At 41.3% G+C, this 17,742-nt stretch overlaps 1 protein-coding gene across 3 annotated transcripts in view; it reads left to right on the top strand.

Moving 5' to 3' along the window:
- The window catches only part of TSHZ2 (teashirt zinc finger homeobox 2), a 232,445-nt gene extending 222,943 nt beyond the window's left edge, over positions 1–9,502 (top strand). For 2 of the 3 annotated variants that reach the window (XM_026862018.1, XM_026862012.1), the window contains exon 3: positions 109–9,502. In XM_026862018.1, the coding sequence (XP_026717819.1) occupies positions 109–110 (2 nt within the window). In that variant the 3' untranslated portion in view covers positions 111–9,502. The remainder of the gene's footprint in view (positions 1–108) is intronic. The other variant, XR_003399788.1, reaches the window with a different exon arrangement.
- Positions 9,503–17,742: the final 8,240 nt, after the last annotated feature.

The raw sequence follows: 17,742 nt of genomic DNA, 5'->3' as shown, positions 1-17,742 counted from the left end.
CTGACTCATTTCCAGAAATTTCTATGGATAGAAGTACATAGTCAATAAAATCTGGAATCATGATTAGAAACGTGGTAACAATAGTTGTTATTATTACTCTGCTTGCAGGACGAATGCCTTAGTTCCAGCTCTCCAGCCCAGACTTCCTGCGCCCAGCCCGCCCCTGCGTGTCACTCCGATCCTGACATTGAACTCACAACAACCCGGACCGAGAAGACTGCCAAAAAACTCCCGCTATTCTTCTTCATCCTCACTAACAATTTGGTAATGAAGTATTGATTTCCACTCCCCTGCTTATGGACGATATTAGATTTTCATTGATAAACTGCACTGGGGCTGTCTGGTCTCCACTGTCCCTTTTTGCTGTCACTAAAACAAAGTGCCACTGAAGTAAGATAATGACTGAGAACATTGATGTACTTATTTCGTCAATTTGTAACACTTGACAGGAAAAAAAAATTCTTCATAGTTTAATGTCCAAGTGTGATACACAAGATGCAGTCACATTGGAAGCTTTACTTTTCATGGTAATGTCCATTTCCTATTTATAACCCCTTTGGGATAGTTTGTCTAAAGGAAATGTTTCTATTCTGTGCAGCTATTACTGTTGCACCTGGGTTGCCCAATCCAGTCATTGCACTAGGGATCAATACATCACAGTAAGTACAAGAATTATTAAGTTAAAACAGATTCTGAGCCAAAAAACCTCTGAACAATGTTAATCTTCTGTGCAAGTTGTTCAAATAGTTATGCTTAACCATGTTGCTGCCAAAGATTTGTTTAAAATGGATTATTTTCAGTTTGTTTTATTCCTTAGATATATATATATATTTAAAGCTCCATTACGGTTTATGGCGAGACATATGCGATGGAGTGATTTTTAAACGAAAGTACTATTGTTAGATTATTGAACATTATATAAATATAGGTATATCTATATATAAATATCACTATATAAATATCTATATATAGATATAAAAGAATAAAAGTAGAATTCCTTTATCAGTTGGGTGAGTGTAAATCTAAAGCTCTCTGTTGTAGTCAATGGAGTTACACTGGATTTATGCCACCGTAAATGAGATCAGAATCTGGTTTTCGCGCTCTCTGGCCAGCCTGGCTCGTCCTGCCGGCATGGACAAGCTGGCAAGCACAGCTGTCTTCAAGTCAACCGAGACCTGGGGAGAAGGGGGCTACAAAGAGGGCAATTTCAAATTTGTGCTTGTAACTTTTTTCATTAAAACTTTGAGGTCCCAATTTTAATTTGTGGAATATTCACGTTAATAATGAGATCTAATTAAGACATCCATTAAAAGCCCGTTAAAGTTAATTTAACGTAAAAATTCCAATAGAACTGTATTAGATTTTCTCCATTAAATTAACGTTATGGATTTTTAACGGATGTCTTAATTATACATTATTATTAACGGGAATACTGTATTACACAGATTAAAATCGGGTCCCGAGTCAACTCACAAAATCTTCCAGGATATGCTAATGTCACAAGTCTCACGTTACCTAGTGCACTGCTTGGAAAATCAGGCACAGTCCTGTTTACTCTCGCTGAGCATTTCCTCACAGCAAAACCAACCTCCAGTAGACAAATCCATCTCTGCATTTAATGATGAACTTCCCTGATTCTCAAAGGAAAAATAAGTCTGGATCAAGTTGTAAATTGCTACTCCATTGCAAATGAAATATTCAGAATATACTAGGCACAAGTTGAGAAGAGGATCTTTCTTAAATAAGAGAGGGCTTTGGGGTGTCTTTTATTATTATTTTGGTTTAGACATTCCAGGACATAACTGAAGTGCAGCATTCACAAAATCAGACTAAATATGTTTACTGCATTCCCTGTGGCTTGTGCAGAAGGGCCTGTTTTGGCACTGTTTGGGAAATTTTAACATGATCCCTAAACTCAACATGGAGGAGAAAAAAAGGCCCTTCTTATTTACCTCCTAGGGAAAGTGTTGCCCTTATGCCACATATAATAGCAAATTGCTTTTTTTATGGCATGCATAACCTAGATGGGAAAAAATATGGCGCTTGAGGGAAGGAGGGAAAAAGTAAATGAAGTTCCAGGAATGTCATTCTGAAGTAATGAGGCATGGACAGAAAATATACCCCTCACATCATCGGATTGAGATGGCAGTCGAAATAGCTTCATTGAAGTGTCAGCACTCATCCATCAATCAATCATCCACAAGGAAAAATAGCGACAGTACAACGGGGCGGCTTTTATGGGATTTACTCATGGGCATAGGGAATAGCAGCTCAAATGTAGTTCTGACATGAAAAGCAAGGTGCTGATATTATTTTTTATGATGGGAGGATCATAAAGTGAATTGAGAACAGTGAGGTCTGTCTTTGCTTAACCTATTCAACTGGAAATGAACGGAGCTCAACTGGAAACGAGCAGAGCCTTCAGATGGGTTAAGATTGAAGCCTGCACCGTGCTGAGCACCGGCCATTGACAACAAAATTCTATTAAAGCAAAATCAATGCATTAGCATCGAGCTCCTCAGAAGCTGTTAAATTGTGCAGCCCGTTCAGAGTTATTAAGTGAAGTTGCACGAGGTGGGTGCTGCGGCACAGACCCAAAGGCAGCGAGTGCCACGGCAAAATGCCACCTGGGAGAAACGGCATGTGTGTCTCCAGTCCCGTTCATTTCCTCAAGCTTTTGGATGCTCTAGAAAAAAGTATTTGGCTTATTGCAGCATCCAACAGGTGAAGTTCCCACCGACTTCAGACAACCCCGATTCTGCACCCACTGTCACGTTTTGCCGTCTGCTTTGGTGGAACCCTCCGTGCAGTGTGTTTGGCTGCTTGCGGCAGTGCCTGAGCAGTGCAGACGCTGTCACGGCTGCTGCCATGAGCAAGGATCCTCTTCCCACGGGAGGGTGGCCCTACGGCCCCGGTCAGCCCGCAGCATCCAGGGCTGGGGCTCCGCAGGGCACCACCTGCTCAGTTTTGGCAGAGAAGAGGCTTTCCTGGTGACCTGTAGCCGGTGAGCAGCGAGATCGTGGTGATGATAGTAAACACAGTCGTACCATCGGCTGCCCTGGCCCCAGCTGCACTGGCACCTGCGACCCCAGAGCTGAAAACCTCCCTCAAGGTTTTGGGGAGGGCCGGTCTCCCCGAGGGAGGTCTCCAGCCCAGCGGCGTTTTTTGCTCAGGAGGTTTCACTCCGGCACAGGCAAATGCAGGAACAGCTACTTCATTTAAAATCTGGCCACAAACCTTTATTACACAGTGCTAAACCTTGATTATTTTGCCTGCATTGCTGTCCTCTGGGAACATTTTAGGTACACATTTGAATTAAGTGGTTTGGGTTTTTTTTTTTACAATATGATATAAAAAAAGCAAATGTACCTCTCTCCTCTCTCTTTCTCTGTACAAAACTGGATGAGTTGATAGTTTATCTGTCATATAAATCAGGTAACACAGAAAATCATTGCATCTTTTCTCTGTCGCATCTACTCAATATCTATCGTTCTGACTTTTATTCTTATTGGAGATCATCAAAACATTAATTAAAAGCCTGGTGATCAAACAGCCGAATATTTATGATTCACGTCCTTGCTTATTAACAAGTGGCATATTGATACACCACATAGCCAAGCTGTTTATGCTCTTGTACTGCAATAAAGCAGTAAGAATTGTTACCCTTACACACTGCTTTGAGAGATTTATTTAGAAACCATAGCTCCTTTCCTGCCACCATCCATGTCAAAATAAGCCATATCACCTTAAAAAAAATGTTCTGTTTTAAAAGAGGGAGATGTAATTAGCATCTATTTGGAGCCTAATATATAAAAATTTCAGTAGATCAGTCTCAGGTGTTTTTTCCAGGCTGTTATTACTTAAGCTGAGAGGGAAAAGGACACTTAACTTTAAAAATGGCTGTCATTAGTACAATAATAATTGTTGGTTTTAAAAAAATCTTTGAGAATCTGCTAACAAACCTGCCCAGTAATTACTTGTCAATGCAACTTATCATGGGTTTTATTACCTACTTGTAAAAGTATTTACAAGACTGACCTCCCTAGCTTTTTTAGAGATCATGGAGGATATAAGAAGTCATTTTAAAAATCAATAATTATATATTAACACAATAGGGGTTGAAGCCTTCCAAGCCAATTTTACTGGCTGTTGAGACAACTCTCACATATTCAGATGGTAAGGATTGTTTCCCTAATTTTTGGTCTTTTTACTTTCCTTAATCATGTTTTGATGAAGTGCCATATTTATTGACTAAATTATACTCAGTTCAGTTTCTAACATAGAAGAGGGTATTCCCACGGGGCAGTGTCCGTGCAGGCTTTGCACAGAAAGCCGGCTGACCTTGGTGTTCGGGAAAATACAGAAGTAACAGAGTTTGGGCCTGGGGCAGCCTGTGGGTGAGAGCTGCCTAGGGGACATTTGCTTTCTACAGCATTGCCCCTGCTAATTGCTAATGTCCTGATCCTGCCGTGAAGGAGCTGCTCTGGCTCCAGCACAGCAGTTCAGGTCAGCCCTCGCTTTGATCTTGCTGGGAATGTTATTTTGCAATCCAACCTGTTGAGAAAACACAAGGGAATGAAAGATGGCAACCCAATTTTTGGCAGAGACTTCCTCCCAGTGAAGAAATGACTCTTCTTGGCACCCGGGGCCAGGCTGGGCTGAGGCCACCATCCCCATCCCCTCTTCGCTTGCCTCGTAACTCTCAGGCTGGAGAAAGTGCCTCAGCTAAGTGGAGGTGGATCTCCGTCACACAGGACTTTTGTCTTCACAAACAGATATACGATGCAATTTATATTTAAAATTCTCTCTATAAAGACAGTATTGATCACAGATTCCAGATCAATATGTTGCAATTACAGCAGGCTTTAAAGGCCATCTGTCCCCAAGCAAGAGCCCTGATATAACCACCTCTATATATTCTGAAAAACTGCTACTGGTACGTCCCCATCTTCTTACAGTGCAACCTGACATATTATTTTTACTCCCAAGAAGCTTTGTTTAGGAGCTACATAGAGTTGTAATTCCTGTTTACTGGCCACCCAAGAGCTCAGAGCAGCTTCTCCTTGGGTTTCAAAGTCACAACAGGGTTAACAACACTGTGGTCTTGCTGGCCTGGTTTTCCTGCTCCCCCCCCCGTCACAACTTATCCCACAGATTGCAACTTTCCTTTTTGCCAAACCTCTGTCCTTGGTTGAAAACAATCAGCAAGAGGTTACTGAATTTCATTAAAACTAAGAACTTTTCAGTAATGGTGCTGAAGAGTTTGATCTGGACATTGGTAGGTGTAAACTGAGCCTTTTTTATACGTGACAGATTGGGCCACAGCAAATGTACCGTTTTGAGACTTGTAACTAAAGAGTAAATGACATGCCTCTAAAGGCAGATTTCAATTCACATTTCATCAAACTGAGGTCCTGACTTGTCAGCACCTGAAGTTGAGATAAGTCTTTCTGTTGATGGCCCTGGATGAGGCACTAGGTAGTGATTCCAGAGAGAAACGTTTCTTGGATTTTCTTTTTTTCTTCTTTTCTTAATTATTTCCTGCATTGGTTGACTTCACGCATGCATGCAGAATTCAGGATTTTTGTTCTCCAATCATCTCCTGAAGGAAAGTGAAAGAAGGCAAAAAGTAAAAAGAGTGAGTATACAGTGATAACAGAAGCCCACATACCTTTGCAAATGAACACATGCCAAGCGTAAAAGCCCGGGGAGAGGGTGTGCGTCCCCCGCGCTGCGCCGCATCCCGCCAGCACATTCCCGATCGTCCCTGCAACTGCCTCCCTCTGGTTTCATTTCAGTCTTCAGCTTTATTTATACCAACTTCTAAAAAACAGAAGCCAGATTCTGAATTAATTTATTCTGGTGTAAATCCAGAGCTACTCCTTTGAATTCAGTGTATTTACCCTCTGTCTACACAGCTTCAAACACTGTCCTCATGGTCCTAACCTTGGATTCCTAACATGTTTAGATGGTTTTGAAAACAACTTCAGCAGACAGTCTCTAGCTTCGTGCAGATTAAATCTAAGGCACAGTCTGCACTTCAGAAGTTTTATAGTTATGTCAGGGAAGTGATTGCAAAACTTTGTTATTGATGTGACTATGCTGGTAAAAGTCCTAATGTAAAAACAGTTGTATCGCTATAAAGCACTTTATAATGGTACAGCTTATTTTGCTTTGCTGGACCACTTTTATACCAGTGCAAGCACTTTTACCCCAGTACACTTCAGTCTACACTAGTGGTCATTTTTTTTTAACTATGCCAGCAAAAATGTGAAGAGTAGATAAAGTTTAAGATGACACTGTTGTTTCTTGTACCAAAGTGTCTGTACAATATTTTCTTTGAGAGTATTTTTAAAAGTGAAATAGCTGTACCACTGGACTTAACTACAGAGTAATAAACTTCCAGTTCATCATCACTCTCAGCTCATGAAATGTCTTCAGGCCTTTGTAAGAAGCCCTGTTTGAGACAACAGATTAAATACTAATCCTGGCAGATCGTACATCTCCGCTTGAGTTCATACCATCTAGCTGAGCAAACTTTTTTTTTTTTTCTTTTTTTGATCTAAGTAAAGGCAACAAATTCTTTCATTAGATCTCTTAGATGAGCTAGCAGGAAAGAAAGATCAATATTTTTAAAAGAAAATGAAAATAACATCTTGCAAAAATACAGCTACATTAAATGCAAGGAATGCTTTCCCTTGAAAACCACATCCCCACATGGGCATCAGCCCCAGGTGAGGATGTATTCACAGTACTTTAACATCCATGCAATTGTCTCAAATGTGGAAGATTTATATGGGCAATGTTTTCACTTACTAACCGGTCCATGTAACATTAAAAACATACATATCTGTATATATCTGGGTAGATATGCAGCTATATACAGATATCTACCCCCAGTATACATTCATGTATTGGTGCATACACTAGCACACGGTATATGTGTGTGTGTATCTATTTATAAACAGGCAACGAGTCTGTGGTTGAAGTAACAGCTGGGCACTGTTGGCACCAAGCGAAGCAGCAGATATCTTCAGGACATACAATGCAGTATTTTGGCTTTATAATGCAGCAAATGCTGGAATGTGCAATACAGGTTGCAAAAGCTGACAAGCTAAACAGTCCTTATTTGGCTCAGGGTACTTCACTGTCATATGTCTCTGGTACAATATGCCCTTTTGTCTAGTGCTCAGGCACCACTTATTAATCCTTTGTTGGTTTTTTTTTTTTCTGTACATTAGTTTTGGATTTTATTATCTTGAATATGTCAGCATGAATTATGAGAGATCCACCCCCATTTTAAATAATAGAGCATAGTTGACCATAATAGTAAATTTGATGGGTTTGCTCTGCCCACCCACAGCACTTGTGGTATGTAGTAAGTTTGTTATTGGCAGCATCTTCAGGTTACATCTGTGACCCGTGGTGTTAGGTCTAGAATTTTGTTTAAAAAAAAGTTTAAAAATAAAAAAAAAAAAATAAATCAAAAGCTCATTTCTCTTAAAAAAAAATGTATATACTACAAATCGCAAAATGGAAAGATTAAACACATTTTTTTATATTAACAACGTAAATGGGACTCCTTTCCGAGAGGACTCACGGTGACTTTATCTGTAGAATGTTTCAGTGCTTATGCACTAATTTTGTAACAAGTGCATGCTGTATAGAATATATTGCCTGTATACTTAGAGTGGAGGGGGGGCCAAGCTGCTTTTCATTGTGCACTGCAGCTTGTTTGGATGAAAAGTTGCGCCTTTGATGCATTTTTATACTGTACATATTTGTATATATTAACTATATTGCCATGTTATGAACACAGATTTTGTTATATTTGCTTGTTTCGGTTTCCTACAAAAATTGGTCCATGATGGGGGATTTTTTTTTTTTTGTATAGAAAATATGCTTGTAATTTTTGTTTGTTTGTTTTCTTGGTCATCATCTTTTAATGGCTCATAAAGGAATTAGAGATGAGTTTTTGGAGGAACTCTGAGAAGCAAGTCTGTGTTTGCATGAGACCTGCCCAATTGCTGGCTATAAAGGGGGGCGGGGGGAAGAGGGGAAATCTAAGTCAAGTTTTGCTTTTAAAGCATGCTTAGTCCCATGGGAAAACTCATACATGTACAATTATTCTCTTTGTATTTTATCTAATAGTGCCTGAATTTTTTTTTTAATGTCTTCTTGGAGGAACAATTCATAATTGTCAAAATTTGAAACATTAGCTTAATTTTGTTTTCATGACCTCTCATTTCTCCTCCTTATTTATTTTGTTGCTGTTTATAATGGGCCCCAAAGCCATTTCTGACATTGCAGTGTTCTTCTTCCACATTAAGGATGTTTTTAAAATTACTAAGATTATTGAGCCAACAGGCTGTTTTAATCAAAACCATGTTTCACTTGGTTTTGATGATTATGAATGGGCCTTGCAGTGGCAAACCCCTTTCTGCTGGGGGGACCATACCACCTAGTGGCCCTGCAGCTCCAGCGCAGACACACAGCGTCCCGGCGTTCGCCGCCTTTCTCAAAGCCTCGCTGGCAGTTTTGCTTCAAATTATTTGCTTGTTATAACTAACTTAAACTAAACAAATTGATAATGTTAATAGGATTTTTTTTTCCCTTCGGTTGATTGCTAAATAAATTCGTATAATTTATACTAGAGGAGATTACTGCTTTTATTGTTTTGGGTTCCCCCAAACCAATTATTAACAATCAGGACTATGTATCTCATTAAATTTAAATCAGGTCAAACCTATTTATCTAAGGCCTTTTCTGATTTACAGGAAGATGACTGTATTCCAGTGCATTTAAGATGTATTTCTGTGTATGATTTTGCAGCATTCAAATCTAACGGTGATTTTTTTTTTTTTTTTTGTTCTGTATTTTACCATGGTAAATACATTGTAAAAGAAAAAAAAAAATCCCTCAACTTTAACATAGAAAACGTTACTTTTTATGCCCAGGGTTGGTTTTTTTTTTTAATAAAATCATTGCAGTTTTAGAACTGTAATTAAAGCCCTGAATAATAGATCACACATCTTTATCTGTTGTGTTTAAAAGGAAAAAAAATAGCCCAAACTGTTCACATAATCCTGAATGCCTCATTTCCATAAAAAAGGTTTCTATACATATATTATTTACATTTTTAAACATGGTAATTCTTTCCTTTGTGGCATAAAATGTCTCTTTTCCACTGCAGCTATTGGAAAGCGACTGCTCACATCTGAAATGTTATCGTAATTTGCATCAGGAAACCCAACTGCAGACATTAAGGACTTGGGTGTGTTCAATTATGATTTTGCTGGAGGCTGTCCCTCATTTTAATGCTGCACTCATTGAACTACCTTTCTGAAATCTAGCTGATATGGTTCACCATAGACATGCTTCACAACATCATTAGCTTTGCAAATGGCTTCATTTCAGTCAATGCAGACTTCAGTTTTGGCCAATTGTAAAATGGAAATTTGAAAAGGAAAAAAAAAAAACAGATGCACTTAAAACATGAAAAGAATTATTTATATGATAAAAATATATTTAGATTTTCAAAGCACAAGACTGAACAGAAGTGCTCTTTTTATGCTTTCTGAAGATGTTACTGTTAAAAGTCTTTCTACATCAGGCTTAATAAATCTGTAATGACATTTGATGGATTGATTTTTGTGTGGGTTTTTCTTTTCTTTCTTTCTTTTTTTCCCCTTTCTTTCTCTGCAGAGAAAGAAAAAGACTGACCTGGAGAGGCTGTGGGAGTAGAAAACCACAGGAATGTGCCTGTTTCAGTAAAACTCACAAACAATTTCTAGCAGCCTCCTTTCCCTTAAATAATAATCACTTAAAATAGGAAAAAGAAAAAAAAAATCCAACTACAGCACCCTACATTTGTTTCTACAGATCTTTTTCTTTCCCTCATCTGGCTCCTCTGACCACTCCATGCCTGGGTTATTTATGGTGTAATCTACAGCGAGGCATTGGGCTGCTGTCACACAAATTCAAGGCTCGCTAGCCATAAACCAGGCATGATTGAGATACCAAACACCCTTCTCTCAAGTGCTCCCCCTCAGACGGATGGCTCTGTTTAACACTTAGTTTCCCTAAGCACTCCCTTGTCCCCCATAACGTCCCCCGGAGCGGGGTGATGTGTCACACACCCGCGTGAAGCAGCACACGCCGCTGCCGCCCCGGCCGTGAGGGGTTATTTACTGCCGATGAGCCAAAGCTCTCCGTGGCAGAGATTCCTGAGACTTGTACTCATTAAATTTTGATGGGTACAGTATCACCTGTTAGCCATATTTAATTGCTGCTGCTCCTCCTTGCCATGACGACACGTCCGATGAGCAACTCAGCCCAGGCGCTGCAGGGCCGCCGTCAGCCGTGGCCCCGTGGGCAGAGCTGCCTCGCCACGCCGCTGCCAGCCCTTCTGTCTCACCCACGTGCCCTCTGGTCGTGGAAGGAGAGGGCAGTGGTCCCCACGCTTGTGGCAGCGAGAGCAGAGGGGAGGAAAGTGCTGGATGTGTCCCCCCACCCTGCCATCGCCCTTCTCCTCCGATTTCCTCCAAATGTCCAGCCTTCCCCAAGCTCCCCTCGGGGTCTTTCCAGCCTGGCATGGAGGACAGGGGCCACCAGGGCATCACCCATCCCTTCGTCAGCCACCCATCCCCACTGTGCAGAGCCAAAGACTGTGACAGGCCCTGCACCCTCCTCGCCCCACCACCTGCTCCTTGGTGTGACCATTCCACAGCACATGCACCCACAGCCGACCTGCAGGAGCCACCCTTCAACTCTGACATGCTGGGTAGTTCGTTAGCGAATACACTTATGAGACAGTGCCTTGGATCCTGCAACAGTGACTTTTTTCTTTTTTTTTTAAGTGATTTTTTTTTTTAAAGGAATATATTGCACACATTTCAAGGAACCCCTCTAGGGTAAAATAAAAAATATATATAGATGACTAAAATAACAAATGAATCATAAAACTTAGAGATGGAAAAGGACTATTAGATCATCCAATTTATCTTGCTGTCTGCCAATACAGGTTTGTTCCCCGCAGACCGCTCCCCAGGGCTTTGTCTAGCCTTTCTGACTTAACTCCAGCACGCAGGGTCCTCTGCCACTTTCCTCGGAAGAATAGTTAATGGTTTAGGCATGTTTCATAGGTACAGGGCCAAATCCTGGCCTGAAGGGAGTCTCACCTGCAAGGCACACAAACGCTGGCCCCAGATATTTGAGTGACTCCACGAAGCAGCAGTACACGCGCCACTGGAGCGTGTTTTCACCTCATGCCTTTGCACACAACTGCTGGCCCACGCCACCCCGTAAGGCTGCGGGGCTGGGACCGTGGTCCACAGGGAGCCACATCCCCTCTGTCCTGGAGCCCCGGGTCCAGCCGGCTGGGCAGGATCAGGGCTCAGCAGGATCAAGTGCCTACCCAGGCTGCAGCGTTACCGTATTGATGGAAGCTGCCAAACCAGCTGTAGGCAGCTCTCAGTAGGCTTAAGAGACTGCTCTAATTTATTCCAAGAGTTTGAACTTGTATCTCTCTTTTTTTTTTTTTTTTTAATTATTGGTGATACACTCCAACAGAAGAACAAACAAACAAATAAAATCAACCCTTCAGCTTCTCAGATGGATGTTTTGGCTACAGGGCAACTTTGAAAGCTGGTTCAGTTGTTTTTGCTTTCATTTTTTGCTGCTCCTTAAAACTGTCTTGATTTAATAAAAGTTAAATGTTTTCATAGGAAAATCAGGCTGGGTGGTTTGTGATTCTTTTATGTACAACACGAATATTACATTATTCAACAATTCAGGAATAAATTTAATTCTGTCTACCTTTGCTGAGTGTTTTACAATTTAAATAGCTGGTCTGACAGTGAAGTCCGGGTACTAAGGAGAGATCGATTAGATCCAGAAGGGCACCAAGGTCATGGTACAAAGGACTTCAGGTGGGACATTACCTGTGGGAGGCAGGACAGGAGAGCTTGGGACCAGGGGCTGGCTGGAGTTTGCCATGCCATAAGTGGGATTTATCTGTCTCACCTTCCTGAGACACCACCAAATGGGAAGGACCCACAGTTTTCTCAGAAATTTAAAAGCACTGAAGTGCCATTGAAGCCGGCTGCCCTTCGCAGAGAGCCCGCTGTGGGTGAGGGGGTACCCGGGCCGGGACACATCCAATGATGCTGGGGCATGGCTCAGCTCTCGCGGTGGTTTGCACGCAGCTGAGTCAGTCTGGGCTGTGGCTGCTGAGCACACCATGCCTGGCCCAGCCGCTTGAGAGGTTTATGTCACTCGGGGCAGTTTATTGGAGAGATTTATGATCAGGAAAACAAAAGTTTAGAGGAACAAAAGGCAACCCTACATACCCTCAGCAGCTGTTCCTGGCTCACACTGACTCCTCAGCCCCAGCTCAGAGGCAATTCTGGAGCAAAACGAGCTTTTAACTGGGCTCCAGACCTCAGGCTGAGGACAGGAAAGGCTGCAAAGGAAACAAGTCTTCGTGGAAAGAGAAGTAACAAATATCACAAGAAAAACAATCCGAAACAAAGAATAAAAGTTCAGGTCGTATCAAGTTACTCCCCACTAACTGGGAAGATCTTTCCTTGTTCATGGGAAGGAGTTGAGGACCTGAGGATGATGATGGGTTCCTCCCAGGGCGCAGCACACAGACACCCCGGGTGCTGGCATTTAACCCACCCAGGACAATGAGGTGGCAGATCCTCTCCTCCTCCAGCCACCAGGTCACACGGGGAGCGGGAGTATGCTGGTGCTGGCAGTCATGGACAGGGCCAGGCTTTTATGGCAGCAGGTAGAACTAGCCAGCCGCACCAGGTACACAGCAAGATTTGGGCCACACGTACACGAGGACTGAACAGGGCCCTCCTCAAATGACATGTGCTCACGTGCCCTGTTTTTGATGATCAGCAGTGCACCTGGCACCATAAATGAGTGCAGGAAAAGGGGTGTGCTCCTGTGGCATTCAGTCAACGCAAGGACACAGCAAAGGCACAAGAGGGGGTGAGAGCTCTCAGTAGGTACCCAGCTCCCCACCGCCCCAGGACTGTGTGGTACCTTAAGCACCAGCCACATGCTCTGAAGGGGCTCTTATCCAAGCTGTGCTTTGGGGAAACACAGTTCATGTTTTGCCTTTATTCTTTCTCAGCCCATCAGACTCCTGCAGTCTGGTGGACCAAGGTTCAGACCACTCCACTTTGTAAAGTTTAGGGCTTTGTCAGAGTTTTCTGCAGCCCAAACAGTAATCCAGGCTAAACCCTTTGATATCGCCTCCGGTTGTCCTGCAAAATACACCCGAGTCCCTAAAATATTAAGTGCACTATATTAAAAGTCCTACTGAGGGAGGAGGAGGCTCCTTTTAGAGACAGTCAGATAAACCTCAACAGTAACAAGAGCATTTGGGAAACAAAGACTGCCTACATACTGAAAATATTTATTGCAATGGAACTAATGCTTGAAAGGTATTTACAACATTTTTGATGCAGAAAAGACATACTTTTGCTGGTGAAATGGTGCTTTTGTGGATGTAATGTATTTAGGGACTGTGTACACAAATGGCAATGAATTCTGCCTTTGAAATATTGGAGCCTCTGGCTTACTGGTTGTTCCTGCAGTGACCAGCCAGAAGAGGGCTGCAATGCTGACGTTGGACATTTGAGGTGCTACAGCAAAGGCAACATTAAATTACATAAAAGAAATATTACCCAGAGAAATATACCCTAAATATGAAGTTTCTTTAAAAAAAAGCTAATTTTACATTAATACTAAACTTAAATTTATAATGGTGCATGTATAGCTACAGTTCCTCAGTTACCAGAGCTGACTCTCTACCAAAACATCCTTTTCAGTGGCAGACTATCACTTATCTTTATTTTTAAAACCTTCACAACTAAATTCACCGAATCTGACTTTTTGAGTGTGCAGGTCAGTGGTGTGGTGCAATTCAAGTGTAATTAAGGTGACCTGACACTGGTCTCTGTAATTCCAAAGCCAAAAATCGCTGACAAGCAAAAAAAACCAAAAAGCCAGAAGCGAAACCATATCCAAAACATTTATTGTACCAGGACGTTCAAGTATGCATATTTAGTGGACAAGAACTGAACAGTATTACAAGTCTTTGATAATTTTGTTTGCTTGTTTTTCTGAACTAATAAAATATCAGTAGCTCTGCACTCAGGTTAAATTACCAAAATTAGAAGCCCCTGATCTTATGAAAACAGCAGTAATGCTAGGTTAGAGAAGGGGGATTTTTTTTTTTTTTTTAAATACAAAAGGTCCATCTGTAAGTAATTGTGCTAATGCTTGAAAGATGATCAGTGAAGGCTTTTGGAGTTAAACAGAAAACAACCAAAATTCTTATTGTGAAAGGAACTTTTCAATCTGAAAACAGATTCTGTCAAAATGTCAAAGGCCCAAATTTAGGTTCTGCTAAAAGAGACTTTTACAAGACCCAATCTGAATAAAAATGTTGAATTCAATTTCCTTTTAACCTCAAGCAGAGGGAAGGAGACAAGCAGTACAAACCCTAACACCATGCTGCAGGTAAATCAAAAGAGAAACAGAAATTAAGAAGTGCCAAATCTCATCCTGATCTGACTTTGTGGAACACACAGAGCACACACGACACTGACATTGAGAACTGGGAAGGTGCTTCGGTTAAGGTGTTATTTGCGCTAAAGTTTACCAAAAAATTGAGCCTGGAAAATCTGTTATCTGGACAATACATATAACTGAAGTGCTGAGACATTTCTCCTTGTGTAACTGAGAACAGAAACCTGCAAGCAGATGTAAGCAGATATATTCTTACTGTGGCCTGCTGGCTGAAAAGTTGGGATTTTTGGAGGTGGTGGTGAGAGGGAGTCAAAAGAACACAGGAGGAACAAAATGCAAGTTTGGTGAAAATGGATTTTGGAATTCATTATAATTTCTCTCAGTTGTTCTGATCTTCTCTTTTCCCAAACTAGTTATGCTAAACTTTGACATTAAAATTTCATACAATTTGCTCAGAATTACTTTATTTAGCAATGTTTAATTAGATTTTATGAGAACATACATATATATATTAAAAATTCAGAAGTACCCTAAACTGAAATAACATATTTCATGACATGTGACTTTTTCTTTTTTTTTTTTTTAATTTGATAAGGGGGCATTTTTTTGCTTTAAGGGAAAACTATTTCCTGATTTTCCAGAATCATCAGAAAACAAAAAGTTGTCTGTTTTCTCAGCTGTCACAGGTAACGCAGGCTCCTCCGGTTCACTTGTTCCAATAAACTGCCCCAAAAGATGGAGGGATAAAATTGCAGAAATGTTCTTTCCAAGTAATTAGACAACAAGACGAAAAAACAGTAATTAGGTCATGACTTTCACAGAAGATTAATGAAAAAAATTTCTATGTATAAAATGAGTTTTAAATGCCAAAGAGTTCCATAATTATTTATTAGACCAGCTTTGCTCATGCAGATAGTTTTGTACCTAAGATCCATGCAGAGAAATGTCTGTCTCAGTGATGTGTACCACATTACAAAATGCATTATTTAATTAATCATAAAATCTTGAGCAGTCAAAAATAATGGTAGCCAGCAGCTAAACTGCACACTAAATCTGCTCTGTAGCAACACATTTCAGTAAATATTGATAGGGTGAGAAGAGAAAAATCAGAGATAACATTTCTGTATCTACAGATTTCCTTTGGTTCGTCTCACTTGTCGGTGAAGTTTTCTGGTTATACTGTGATTTCTGCTACACAGATAATTTAAATAGGTCAACATCTTTCTGCATGTATGGTCTATTCTGGGGCAGCTATGTGTTTGTTTTATTTTTATCTACTTTTATGCATTTGCTAATTAATTTAGGAATGTAAAGTAAACTTGGCCTTCAGATACAGAGGCAGCACCTCCAGCGCAGGGTGTTGCTGCCTCCCCCGGCCGGTTCCCGGCGCTCTCCCAAGCCAACATCAGCACCCAACGCCTGGCACAGCCCGAGCCCAGGGAACTCGGTGCCAGCTTCACCCTTTCCACAGCATCTCCTGCTCATAGGGCTGCCGGGGGCCACCCCTCGACCTGCCCCAGAGTTTCCACCGTTAATAAGGGCAAATAACCAGAGCACTGGTGACTCTTTTCATGAGGGCTCCACACCCCGACTGGAGGTGACCACCTTTCCCCATCTTACAGAAGCTGTGAGACATTTGTCAAAGGTACGGTGATGGCAGAGGCGAACGCCTGGAGGCTGCAGAGCCCAGCTCAGTCTGGAAGCCCACAGTGATGGTATTTTGGGTGTAGGAGCTAGGGATAACCTCGGTGGAAACAAAGGGAGAAAACTAAAGAGGGAGTGGTATTACCACAACTCGGAGTTTCCCATTTCCAAGCTTCGTTATCCTGCAGAAAGATCCAGTTTGGTCCAGACCTAAGTATGTTGCTTTGCTTTCGTACAAAATAAAGCTGTTGTATCTGCCCTAAGCAGATCAGGCTCAGTTCAACTAGAGCCAGGAATAAAGTTAAGAATGGGTCGTCTGGGAAGATACCACACCTTTACATCTCACTCTTTAAAGAAAGAGATGGCATATTCACAGGTTCGTGGTCAGAACAGAGGCCAACGTGGCAGTCTGAGAAGGTGTTAAACCAGAGCATTCCGTGTTTTGTAATACCACGCTCAACCCAGCAGCCTTCTCTCTGGAATTGTGCTCCAACAGCTACTAATAGCTACTGATTTTTGCAATATTTCACATATGACCCCCTACTGGACTCAGTATCTATCAATAATGAACTCCAAACTAAATAAAACTGCGTATCATATAGCCAACCCCTGTTACAGATCACAATACATGTCAAAATGGGCACTCCTGTAATTAGCATGTAGTTACTCGATCTGCATAATTACACACGGTAATCATGCTGTAACATGTTTGGAAATGCTAGATCTCATTTTCCCCAGTAATTCTAAGTCATATGAATATCTTCTGTAGGAACTACTACTTTAGATGTTATGAATTAATATTAAGATGAAATTGAATTAAATGTACTGATTTTAATGTCATGAATGCACTCATAACTATTTTTTCCCCTGAGAACCATCTGCAATTTAGAGACTTGCTAATCCTAATTAAATGCACTTTTCTCAAGTGTGTGCAAATGAACAGAGAAATCTGCTCAGTAACGCACTTGCATATTTTCCTCTTTCACAAAGGGGAAGAAGAAACTGTTTTGTGATTTTTTTTCTTCTTCATAAGAGAAAATGGGTGTTGCTTCTTCATAATTTCAGGACATACAGTGGTCCGACTGTGTATCTTAACTGGTAATTCATTATAAGCATAGGAGCAAGGTGCTTCAAACAAGTGTTTCTAATGCTGATCTGAACAGTTACAGTCACTGTAGGGAAACACCATATTTTAGTTATTCCTTCCAACGTTTTAGGCAATACTTAAGTCCTTGGATAATCTGCTTGGAGGTAACAAACAGAACCTGGCATTGTGTAGGTTATGTAAACCAGTTATTACAGGGCTTCACTGGCACGAGGGGGTAGAAACCAGAGCACACCGTGAGACAGGAGCACATCTCACTAACCCCTCAGCTAGAGCAATTTTATTGAAACCAACAGTGAAAACAATACCCTGCCTTTCTTCACTGGCTCCATTTCTTACTGGTTTTGGCCTTCCTCCCAAAGAGAGTCTCAACTTTTCCATTAACCCAACTTCAGCTGAAAATAACATTTATCTCAAAGGAATGGTGGCTGTCTCTTATACAC

The sequence above is a fragment of the Athene cunicularia genome, assembly GCF_003259725.1.
Source record: "Athene cunicularia isolate RWA chromosome 20 unlocalized genomic scaffold, athCun1 chr20_part1, whole genome shotgun sequence".
In the NCBI taxonomy this organism is placed as follows: domain Eukaryota; kingdom Metazoa; phylum Chordata; class Aves; order Strigiformes; family Strigidae; genus Athene; species Athene cunicularia.
Note: the sequence above shows the minus strand (reverse complement) of the source record. Positions and strands in the feature narration are given on the sequence as shown.